Below are 12,957 nucleotides of genomic sequence, written 5' to 3'. Positions count from 1 at the left end.
GTATACTATGGGAAGTGACATAAAAAAGGAATACACCTTTAGGATCTTTAGTATGTATTGTATTTAGGAGTTTTGCAGGTAATTATTTCTATAGCTCTGAGAAATATTCATTGTCATGAAACTCAAGCGTAGTCTCCTCAGATCGAATAGCACAAATTAAAAATGTAAACGGTAACCCTGCTTCCGGAGGGCAAAATGTAATTGTAAATTACTAGTGCTTTATACAATAAGATTTCTATTTTTTTTACCTCATGGAGTATAATACATATGGTTCACATGTAGAATCAGCAATCCATAAGTTTGGTACTTTTTAAGTTATAAATATACTAGCCTACACTCACAGCACAATTCTTTCTTTTTCCTTATTGTTGAGGTGTCCTAGTTGCCACCTGTACTAACATTTTCGAGAATTACGGTCCTTGCTAATCAAACCAACCAGTACCTATTCTAATTCTTATACATAATAAATATTTATGGCATCAACCATATCAGTACTATTCTAATTCTAATACACCATATTCACTACTAATCTTAGCATTACCAATACATCTTATTTAAATCTATTCTTATACAACCTCTTGAGTATAAAATAGGTATTTGGAGTTTGAAAAATCTTGAGTGACCTATTGAGTGCTATAGACATAATTAAGTATTTTTTTCATTTACAAAAAAAATAAAAATGTATATAACTTTCAAATAACTATATTGAGTAATAGACTCCATCTTTCAACAACCCTCTAATTCTTTGAACAATTCTACAAGAGGCCACGCATTCAATTGGCATTCCACCTAAATTTTCAATTTTTGCTACCGACTTTTTTTTGGAAGTATTAATTCATATTTATTCAGTTTTCTTCTTTTGCTATATAATACTCCATCCGTTTCAATTTATGTGATAATTTTTTCATTTTGATATGTTCAAAAAATGACTTTTCATTTTATGTTTAACGAGAAACTGTTATAGCCCATAAACGTCATGGCATTCTTAAGACAATTTTTCAAAGTCTACATCTTATGACATGCTTAAAATTACAAGTTTCAAAAAATTTCATTTTTTTTTCTTAAATATAATGTCTACTAAATAAATTCACATAAATTGAGAGAGAAACTACATTAAAAGTATTAAGCATTGAATTGGATCCAGATTCCATTGGTCACAGAAAAAGTGGGTGGGGGAACTTAAGACATTGTTTGAGTGATAACATAGGACGGATTTTACAATAGACGATGGTGGGTGAAAAACAAGTTTGTCGGGTTGCAGTTCCAAACAGTTGGCTGATAATATGGTCACATAACATGTGGCTATTGTTTTGTAGTATTAAACATAAGGAAAACTACGGCGCTAGTGTACGCTCCCCTGTTTTAATTTGTGTATCTTAGTTTAATCAATATAGAGTATTTAAGGAAAACTTTTAAATCTTATAATTTTAAATTAAAAATATGTATATTGTACTAAAATTTAACATGTCCTTAAAACTTACGATCTTAAGCTTGTAAGGTAAATACTGAAAACAATAAGTTGCTAAATAGTACAAAAAGTGATATATATTTTTTTCAAAACAAAAAGGCTAACACGTACATAAATTGAAATAAAGATTACTTCTCATGATGATGTTGCCAAAAGGCACAAAACGACAACTTGGAGAAGCATTTTCCAAAAATAAAGACAAGTTCTACGCATCTTACCATGAGGACTCTCACATCGGAAACTTGCTTGTTTTCATAAATCATAATCACAATCTGGACTTAGCTACGTCACACGTCAGCTTTCAATTTTCAATAGGAACTCATTAGCTTAACCTCGGACTGAAGATTAACCTAAAACTTAGGGTGTATTTGGTAAGCAGGAAAATATTTTCCCTGAAAATAATGATACTTGCTTACAGAAATAAAAATGTTTAATTTGGAACATGAGATGCAAGATTGGGGTCACATATTTTATATTAAGGTTAGCACAATCCAATGTTTTGTATCGAACTACCTATATTATACAATATACAGTACTCCTATTAGGTTTTGAGTTTGGTTTTGCGGCTAACTGGAGACATACCAGTCTTGGAATATATTGTCACGTGAAACTCCATCTTGAAAATATTGATAGCCCACAGGGGATGCTCATTATTATTAGCACAAAAGTTGGTCACAAGAAACGTGAAAATATAATGTTAAGGGTAATCCTGGAATTAAGACTTAAGTACAGTGAAACTTAGAGAAAATGACAAATATGGTCCGTTCTATTTGGGGATGGGTTTAAAATGGTCCCCTTAAACATACCTTGAGGAGTGTAGCTTTAGTCCTTTAAATTTGTAAAAAAGTTAGCGCTTTTGTCTCCATCAAATATTGTTTTTAAAATTGACTATTAAATTTAACGAGAAATGTGAAAAACATCAAAAAAAAATCCTGTCAAATTTTAAATGCAAAAATTATACCAAACGCTAAAAATAAAAAATAAAAAATACACCTTAAAAAGTTGTACAATATTCTAGAAATAGACCAAACTTATATCTGCAAAAACTGTACATTAAAATATGAATTAAGTCTTTTCTTTTTCATAATTTTTAATTATTTGGTGGAGATTGAATAAGCCCATTTCTGACAAATTTAAAAGATTAAAATTACTACTCCTTTTCTTTTTGGTAATAAAAGGACTTATATTAAGAAAACAGATTTAAAATTACTCAATAATGAGTATATTTTAATCTAATGAACCACTTTGAAGCTAACCCAAAACATGGGACTAATTTTGTCATTTTCTCGTGAAATATACAGCGTCTTGTAGCCGCATTTTCCAAGCAAAAACCCTCAGACTTAACAAGTAGGACACAGAAAAGATGACAAGTACATGACAAGAGAAGCCTTCACTCTTTCCCTTTTCTCATCACTGAAAAAAGACTCCATTTTTCTCCTAATTCTCTCACAATGTTCTCATTCAATGGAAGCAACTTTACGGTAATACTCCCAAACCCCATTTCATTTTAGCTCATCTTCTTCTTAAATCTCTAAAAAAAAAATAATCTTCATTTCAGTTTTTTGTTTTTTGTATCGAATTCTTGATCATATCACTGGGGAAAAAACCCATTTTCCTATCTTTCATCTTATGATATTCATCTGAGAATTTCTCATTCTCCCATTTACCAAACACATTAAAAAGAAAAAAATAAAAAATAAAAACGAGGAACACCCAGATTAATCTTTCATTTTTTACGTCAGATTATTATCTTGTGTGAGAAATTTTTTTTTTTTTGCAGAAAAAAAAAACCCCCATCTTTCAATCCTTCAGCTTATGAATTTCTTCGATTTCCTCTGAAATCTTCCATTTTCCCATTTACCAAACACATTTTAAAGGAAAAAACAGGGAACACCCAGATTAGTCTTGAAAATGTTTTTTAACGTCAGATTAATTATCTTATGTGACTAATTTTTTGTTTTGCAGAATAACTCGTTATCTGGAGTTTCAAGATGTTTGACTCAGTCAACCAAAAGGATGTCAGTACCTATGGTGGTGGTGGCATCTGTGAGTTCAAATGGAAGACCAACAGACCGAAATGTAAGTGTTTTAATGGAGAATACTTTGAAGGAAATGAAGGAAAATGCTCCAGTAATTGATAAAGATTCTAAATCAACGGTCACTGGTGGAGTTGGTGATGTGTACGGTGAAGATAGTGCCACTGAAGATCAAACGATCACTCCTTGGACCTTCTCTGTTGCTAGGTTTAAAGATTTGATTTTTTTCGATAATTTTTATGTGCTTTGTTGCTTTATGGCCTTCAATTTGTGTTCCTTTTCTTTGATTAATTATTAGATTCTGTTAAAGAATGAAACTTTTGTCCTGGTCAGTTCTTATTATTTTTAAAATACCACTTGATTGATTGGTTTTTATTTTTATGTACCCTGACGAAAAGCATTTTATTAAATAGACATATTTCTGTAAGCTGTTGCAATATATTAAGTGTTACTCAGTTTATATAGTAGACGGTATACTCCAAGTGTAATTCCTCTGGATTTTGCGCCACAAATTTGGGGTGATTTTGTATATTTTGGGGTAAAAAGATTGAAATTGTATCCTTCCATTTAAGCTCAGTTGAAAATGATGTAATAGTATGGAATGCTTGTTCATCTCCCTAATTTTTCTTAAAGAAGATGAACAATATGTTTTTAACTTATTTTTCACTTTTATTTCGTTTATTATGATGATGATATGATACGACTTAAATGAAGAAATGAGGATTCATATAGCCGAACCAACTTGTTTGGGACTGTGGCATAGTTGTTGTTCTTAAAGAAGATGAACATCATTGCTGAATTTGATAAGTGTTCGTCAATTATATCCATTATTATGAACATGATTTTGTTGTTTGGTGAGCAGCGGATACTCATTGTTGCGTGATCCACATTACAACAAAGGGCTAGCTTTCAGCGAGAAAGAGAGAGATTCACACTATTTGCGTGGTCTTCTTCCTCCTGTGGTTGTCGATCAGGAGCTTCAGGTTTTCCATATTGCTTTTTGCATATCCTTAATTATGTCTGTCCCAATCTTCCTCGTCTTGGTTAACTTCATCATTGTGTTACCTCTTCTCTCAGGTTAAGAAACTGATGAACAATCTGCGTCAGTATGATGTACCACTGCAAAGGTACATGGCCATGATGGATCTTCAGGTAGTAGCACAAATGATTTTAATATCTCTATTTACTGCTCGTGATTAGTGCTACTATTACAGCCATCCTCTATAACAACATTTCACTATAACAGCCATGTTTTCTGTGGAACCAATCTTTTATATTATGTTATATTATATGTTCTCTATAATACAACATTTCGCAGCCAAAAATTATCAGAACAAATGACATTATAGAGAGGTTTGACTGTACTAAGTTGAGCATTAAACAGACAATGATAGAATAATATGTGGAGTCTTGATTACATCTGGGACGTTCCAAACAAATAGATCTTACTTGGATCAAGTCCTTCTACATCTTTATTCCCAATTTTATTAGCCTCATCAAATTCTTGTTGTATGCATCTTGGTGCAGGAGAGAAATGAGAGGCTATTCTACAAGCTTCTTATGGAAAACATAGAAGAGTTGCTCCCTGTAGTTTATACTCCAACAGTAGGCGAAGCATGCCAGAAGTATGGTAGCATCTTCAGACATCCTCAAGGTCTTTTTATCAGCTTGAAAGAAAAGTATGTGTTTGGAATTCAACAATTAATTCTCAAATTACTGGACTAAGGGTTTTCTTATTACATTTAGATCTGAAATTTGATAGCCATTTGCAGAGGCAAAATTCTCGAGGTATTAAAGAATTGGCCTGAGAAGAAAATTCAAGTTATTGTTGTAACTGATGGAGAACGGATATTGGGCCTTGGTGACCTAGGTTGCCAGGTATGTTGTATATGGAATTCACCACATTATTTGGAATCATCTTAGGTAAGTTCCAAGGAATAACGCAAAACTAATTCTCTGTCTCAACTGATGTTCCCAGTTCCTCGATGCACCAATATATGTTTTAAAATATACGTATGGCATATCTGCTCACGAATTTCTCTTAGGTTTCTAAAGCCATATTAATGGCAATTATTGCATCTTGACAGGGAATGGGAATACCAGTAGGAAAACTCTCTTTATACACCGCTCTTGGAGGCATTCGGCCATCAGCTGTAAGTTTCTGTATCGCATATGTAAAAATTGTTAGAAATGGACATGATAGCTTTCTTTCACAAATAATATTGTATCAAAATGAAGTTTGGTAAACTCACTCAATTCTTACATCCACCAAAACTTTGTTGAAGTTATAGTTACTAGTTTAAGGGGTTGAATTATCACTCATAGATATTGTAAATTGAAGCTGTAATTTAGAAAAAATGAATGTTTAATAATCATACGGTCTGAGACTCTGTAGCATCTGACTGTTTTCTGTATATTGTTTTGCATAGAAACCTGCAAATAGCACATGTTACTTTCTAGTTGCCCAGCTACATGGCACTTGAAAAGCATAAGTTAGTGTTGAGAATATAATTAAGTAAATAAAAGTTTGCTCTCCTAACAGCTTATGCTTTTAGATGAGATGGTCACACACTTCAACATGGTATCAGAGCAGGCAGATGTCGTAGAGGTTCTGAGATCGAATCTCACTGCCATCCGACAACAACATACCCGGTGTGATCCCACAAGTGGGATCCGGGGAGGGTGGGGTGTACGCAGACCTTGCCCCTACCTTTGTAGGGTAGGGAGGTTGTTTCCGATAGATCCTCGGTTCACCAACACCCATTATAAAAAAGAATTTGCATGTGTTTGGCCCACGGAAAAAAAAAAAGCATCATGCCCGCACGTGAGGGGGGTTGTTGAGAATATAATTAAGTAAATAAAAGTGTGATCTCTCTAACAGCTTAAGCTTTTAGATGAGACGGTCACTCACTTCAACAGTTAGGATTATCAGCCAGGCACAATCTTATCTGCTTGCTTTTTACCTAACCGATAGAGAAAATTGTAAGATTGATAATCTGCTTCCTTTTCAGTGCTTGCCGATAACCATTGATGTGGGTACAAACAATGCGGAATTGTTAAAAGATGAATTTTACATTGGGCTCAGGCGAAGAAGAGCTAGAGGACAGGTTCACAAATTCTTTTCCCTGCAACACTACGTCCTAGAGTAATTTTCTTAAGTTTCTTCACTTGATGCTTCTTCCACATTCAGGAATATGCTGAACTCCTGGATGAATTTATGTCTGCTGTCAAGCAGACTTACGGGGAGAAAGTGCTCATTCAGGTTGGTTGTCTTCTGACAAAGTTATACATATGCAAATTGAACTTCACTTTGTGTTCTAACTTCATGATATACATAACTAGTTTGAAGACTTCGCGAATCATAACGCATTTGACCTTCTTGCAAAGTATGGAACTAGCCACCTTGTTTTCAATGATGACATTCAGGTAAGATAAGGATCCAATTCTTGTAAGGCGGAAATAGAAGTGTTGTTTGTTTGACTGATACGCACCTTCTGTTCTGTGCTTTTCTTCCAGGGGACTGCATCTGTGGTCCTTGCAGGGCTCATGGCAGCACTAAACTTAGTGGGAGGAAACTTGGGACAGCACACATTTTTATTCCTGGGAGCTGGGGAGGTACATGGTGTTTCGACATGCGACTTCTGCTTTGGCCCTCATATTACCTAACAACCTTGCTCATTTAGCGAAATAAAGTTTGATTTTCACAATGTTTAAGACCAGAAATGGATTCTGTTCAATTTTGAATGCTCCAAAGTTGTACTTGGAATTTCTCAATGTTTCAGAGCTGGATTTGATCATATTTAAGTTATCCCTTTCATTTGTCTGTGTAAATTTCCATTATGTCCCTTAAATCACTTATCGACAATGCAGGCTGGTACTGGGATAGCAGAACTCATAGCTCTCAAGATATCGAAGCAGGTTTGGCCTTGAAGGAAACAATTTCTCTTTGTTTTGATTTGTGCTCTTGTGTCAAAAGTTTCAACCACCTTTAAGACAACAAAATATGTCAAGTGATTTATGCATTAGTCTTTCTTGTGTAGACTGGAGCCCCTCTAGAAGAGACGCGCAAGAAAATTTGGATGGTGGATTCTAAGGTAGTTGAAATCGCCTGTATTATATATTTTATTTTTACTATCAGTCTCCAGCAGCTCATTGTTCTACTAAGTATCCACACATCATTGTTCCTCCAGGGGTTAATTGTTAGGTCTCGTACGGAGTCTCTTCAACATTTTAAGAGGCCATGGGCTCATGACCACGAGCCTGTAAAAGAACTGGTGAATGCTGTGAAGGTAGATATATCACCTCCTCCCTATCTCTCTCCCCCCACCCCCTCTCGCCCAGAGTCATTCTCAACTCGTATTATTGTGTGACAGTTAATTAAGCCAACCGTCTTGATTGGGTCTTCTGGAGCTGGGAAGACATTTACTAAAGAAGTGGTACAAGCTATGGCAACCTTCAATGAGGTACTACTCCTTGTTCCTTGAAATCCTTCTTGGAGAAAAGCTACTTAAGCAATAGTACACTAAATGATTTGTAATGCAGAAACCAGTTATTTTCGCTCTTTCCAACCCAACATCACAATCTGAATGTACTGCTGAAGAGGCTTATGCATGGAGTGAGGTAAGTTATTGGACAGTCCATTTTATATGTATGAAGTTGGTATTGCTCTGTCAATGTTCTTGTCTCGCAAATGTTTTGATTTTGCAGTTCTATAATTTTTCCATGTCCGTACAGGGGCGAGCCATTTTTGCTAGTGGGAGTCCATTTGCTCCAGTTGAGTACAAGGGGAAAGTCTTCGTGTCTGGCCAGGTCCAAAATGTCAAAACATATGCCTTTACATTTTTCCTATAATAAATTTTAATTTCATATACAACATTAGTACTAAATTTTTCTCTTTTATTATCTAGGCAAATAATGCATATATCTTCCCTGGGTTGGGTCTGGGACTGATAATTTCTGGTGCAATACGAGTTCATGATGACATGCTCCTGGCAGCCTGTAAGTTCTGCAGAACTAACTGTAGCAAGCTTCATTTTGGATATTTTTACATTATTGTCTCTTACCACACAAATACAAGCAATGATTATACCTCAAACCCAATCAAGTCCTAGTCAGCTATATGACTCCTCACGGACCGTGTTGCTCCATTTAAGAGTCCAATATCATACCAAAATAAAAAGTTTTGTCCTCTTTAACTTAAAAAGTTAAAAAGTACCATGGAAGATGAGTCCTCTTTTCATCTTCATAAGATCTTACATTTATCTCTCCGATTCTTTGATCTAAACAGCGGAAGCTTTAGCAGCAGAAGTTAGTCAAGAGAACTTTGAGAAGGGACTAATGTACCCACCATTTGCCAACATAAGAAAGATTTCAGCTCACATTGCTGCTAGAGTGGCAGCCAAAGCATATGAACTTGGTATTTTTCTCCTCTAGAACCTCATCATCACATCGGAAGATTTCATGCTTATTAATTATTATATCTAGACAATTTATTGATGTTATTATCTTTTTCCCAACAGGTTTGGCTACTCGTCTACCTCAACCTGAGAACCTAGCAGCATATGCAGAGAGTTGCATGTACAGCCCCAGTTATCGTAGCTATCGCTGAATCAAGGAAGACAAATTGTTGCTATGCAAATTAGTCATTGGAAGACAAATTGTTGCTATACAAATTAGTCATTCATTGTCGTTTTGAAGATTAGTTAGTCATCAAGACGTCTTTTCCTTTTTGTCTCTTTCAAATTTCTCAGCTCAATCCTATGTAGGGAGCAGAAGTTTTTAATATGCCTAGCTTGTTATTTAGATGTAAATGTAAATATTCTGAGATGATCAATCAAATTTATGTAAGTCGAAAGTCATCTATCCTCTACCAATAGGAGAAATCGTGTACCAAATCGCCGGTAAAAGTGAATGGACAAAATAAAGCAAGAAGCAGCCAATAGGCATTACTTTGCCAACTTCGGTAAGTGAGGTGTGTCTGTCCCTCCGGCGACATCCAATAAAATTGGAACAATATAGAGAAAGATTAGCATGGCCCCTGCACAAGGATGACAGCATAATCGAGAAATGGTTCAAATTTTTGACAAGTAATGGTTTCTCGGTCGATAAAGCACCTCCATCCACGATCAGGTCTAGGGTTAGAGTCACGCTGGAGGGGAATTGTGAAACAATACAGATGCTCCAAAATGATTGGGTTACAAACAAAGGTGTTTTCTTGTGCATCATTAATGTTCTTAAATGAAATAGAAAATCTAAGTCTCCACTTTCAACAAGATCGTTGTAGTATATTGATAAGTATTCCCGCCTGTCACGCGGGTGACCCCTATTCGATCCCCGGCAACGGCGATTTTTTTTTTCCCCTATGGTGTTTCTATCTATTTTTTCCATCAAAACTAAACGGCCTTACAACTCACCATTCACTATGCTTATTTTCTTATCTTTTTGACAAAATTTTCTTTTATACCGTATATGTATATACTCCGCTGAACATGTTCCAAAAAAACTAGAGTCAGTACTTTTTATTTGGGCCAAGTGTCAACCTCACATGTGCACAAGTCACAACGTCTACCGACTAAAACGAATTTTTTGGATAGGGTGAGTAGAATATATACATCATACGGTCACCCTAAAAGAGTCACCCTAAAAGCTAAATTTCGAATGGCTGCATCTATGCTAAAAAATTTATATATTCTCTTGAGAGCACATTCTTCATGCAAAATTGTATAATTGAGAAAAGACGGGATAATTTTCCAGAGATAGACAGACAAGTGTAATTTATCAAGAGAACTTCAATAGGAAGTTTAATTCTCCGGAGCAGAAAAAAAAGGAATAACAAAAAGCAATATGATTGGTTGATGCGAGCTTAATACTACTAAAAAAGGAAACTAAAAAAGGTGCCAATAATGTATTTTTGGACAAGGGCTACAATTCTTATCAACATAGGATCATGACAAGGGAATCAAAAAATCATATATATGTTTGACAGCACATTCTTCATGCAAACTTGTATAGTGGTAAGTATTCACGCTTGTCACGCGGGTGACCCGGGTTCTATCCCGGGCAACGGCTTATTTTTTTGCACTATGGTTTTTCTATCTATTTTTTCTATCAAAACTAAACGGCCTTACAACTCACCATTCACTATGCTTATTTTCTTATCTTATTGCAAAATTTCTTTTATATCGTATGTGCTAATATTTTCAAAAGGCTTGCATGTAAATGTATATATAAGTCTTTTCTTTTAGGCCTGGGAAGCCGAACATGTTCCAAAAAAAACACTATTAGAGTCAGTACTTATTATTTGGGGCAAGTGTGACCCTCAAATGTGCACAAGTCACAATGTCTACCAACTAAAAAAAATTTGTTGAACAGGGTGAGCAGAATATACATACGTCATACAGTCACCCTAAAAGCTAACTTTCAAATGGTTGCATCTATGCTAAAAAAAATTATACATTCTCTTGAGAGCACATTCTTCATGCACAATTGTATTATTGAGAAAAGAAGGGATAATTCTTCAGAGATAGACAAACAAGTGCAATTTATCAAGAAAACTTCAATAGGGAGTTTAATTCTCCGGGACAGAAAAAAAGGGATAACAAAAAGCAATATGATTGTTTGATGCGAGCGTACTACTACCAAAAAGGGAAACTAACAAAGGTGCCAATAATGTATTTTTGGACAAGGGCTACAATTCTTATCAACAATGACAAGGGAATCAAAAAATTATAAATAGCATTCCTTTTTTCTTTTTTTGGGAAAAAGGAAGCCGATAACATATTCTGATCCTACTTCCTTTTTTTGTTCTCTCAGTGTCTGGTACCTATTTTATAACCTGACTAACAGGTATTCGAGCCAAAAAAATGATTTTTGGCACTCAAGATTGTGGTCTAGTGGTCAATGAAGCGGGTTGATAATCATGAAATCTTTAGGTTCAATTCTCAATAGAGGCAAAAGCATTAAGTGATTTCCATCTTCTCTATCCGAGCTTTGGTGAACAAAGTTACTAGGTACCTATGATAGTGGGAGATAGTAGATGTCATGTAAAATTAGTATGAGTGTGCGCAAGTTGATCCGGATACGATTATTATAAAATAAATCACTTTGAAAGTAGAGACTCCTGCCAAATGTGACTCAATTCTCTGGGCTACCATTCTACTAGTAAGCTTTTTTATTGTACTTTAACAATGGGTGAGATGTGACCACGCAATCCCCAAATTTCTTTCTAGAGAAAGCAGTAAAAGGGAATAAAGCTATAATGATCTCTTCTCCAATACTTCATTCTCAATTATTTTCATACGTCGATCGTTGGGTTTTGTTTCTCTTTATCTTGCTCCAATTTGGGCTTTCGTTTATCAATTCTGTTTTCCTCATTTGGTAATTTAGTTACTTAAGGAATGACACTTTTTTCAATATTCCCTATTCCACTTCCGTATTGGACTCTTAAGTCACGAGTTACATCAATGTTAAGGCATGGAAGACAAGTGATTTAATATATACTTTGCTCTGATTTGTGCACAACTTTCCTCGACACATCCCAATCTTGCGAGGATATCAGAGAGATTTCATTTAACATCACTCTCAACTATAAATGGACCAAGAATGGGGTCTTAATTTGAAAAAATGATTATTTCTGACAAACTATAAATTATACTAGCTAGTACTAAGAAACAGTATGCGATTAAATCTAATTGATGCTAAGTTTTAAGTTTCTCTATGTCTTAGAAAAAAGAAGTCAATAAGTGTCCGGGCAAGCCAAATAATACTATTAGGCTAATATTTTTCTAGCCGCCGCGTTCCCGATCATTAATCTTTTTCCGCAACGATTAGATGCGGATCGACATTTGCGGATCGACATTTGAAGTTTATGAATTTCTACAACTATCTCAAATAATACAATAATTACTAGGTTCACAGTCAATGTTTATGAATATTTAGGGAATTTTTAAGACATACTATACAAAATTAGGACCCGTTTGGCCATAAGAATTATTCACTTTTTTCACTTTATGGTGTTTGGTCAATAAAAATTCAAATACAACTAAAACAACCAAAATTGTTATAAAATAATAAAGCGAGAAGCAAAATATTGTAGAGAAGAGAGGAGAATTCTTATTTCTCTTGTTAGGGATGATTTTACAATGAAGGAGAACCTCTATATTTATAAGGGAAAACTGACTTGATCTCAAAGTCACTAACCCTAATTTTTCTCCTAAAGATAGACATCCACAATAATAAATAATATTTATAACACTCTCTCTTGTATGTCTATTTGATAGATAATGTGTCTCATTAAAACCTTACTTGAAAAAACCTAGTGGGAAAAATTCTAGTGAATGGAAAAGAGTACACATTTCTAATAATACGCATTTTGGCTGCCTTATTAAGAATCTTACCAGAAAAATCCAATTGGGACAAAAACCTTGGTTAAGGGAAAAAAAGTACAGCGCGTAT

At 34.8% G+C, this 12,957-nt stretch overlaps 1 protein-coding gene and 1 non-coding gene across 2 annotated transcripts; both read left to right on the top strand.

Moving 5' to 3' along the window:
* Positions 1-2,796: 2,796 nt before the first annotated feature.
* On the top strand, positions 2,797-9,158 carry LOC132055397 (NADP-dependent malic enzyme, chloroplastic-like). Its single transcript, XM_059447198.1, has 20 exons — positions 2,797-2,949; positions 3,434-3,711; positions 4,367-4,487; positions 4,582-4,656; positions 5,032-5,183; positions 5,277-5,382; positions 5,592-5,657; positions 6,516-6,611; positions 6,695-6,766; positions 6,847-6,930; positions 7,021-7,119; positions 7,375-7,422; positions 7,545-7,598; positions 7,695-7,793; positions 7,878-7,967; positions 8,047-8,124; positions 8,239-8,313; positions 8,412-8,502; positions 8,792-8,920; positions 9,024-9,158. Exons 1-20 carry the CDS (start codon positions 2,920-2,922, stop codon positions 9,110-9,112), a joined length of 1,932 nt encoding a protein of 643 aa, XP_059303181.1. The 5' UTR covers positions 2,797-2,919; the 3' UTR covers positions 9,113-9,158.
* Positions 9,159-9,483: 325 nt separating this feature from the next.
* On the top strand, positions 9,484-9,585 carry LOC132058632 (U6 spliceosomal RNA). The gene has a single exon (XR_009415356.1). It is a non-coding gene; the product is annotated as a U6 spliceosomal RNA (small nuclear RNA).
* Positions 9,586-12,957: the final 3,372 nt, after the last annotated feature.

Source organism: Lycium ferocissimum, chromosome 5 (genome assembly GCF_029784015.1).
Source record: "Lycium ferocissimum isolate CSIRO_LF1 chromosome 5, AGI_CSIRO_Lferr_CH_V1, whole genome shotgun sequence".
NCBI lineage: Eukaryota > Viridiplantae > Streptophyta > Magnoliopsida > Solanales > Solanaceae > Lycium > Lycium ferocissimum.
The sequence above is the reverse complement of the archived record's forward strand: the minus strand, read 5'-3'. Positions and strand labels throughout refer to the sequence as shown.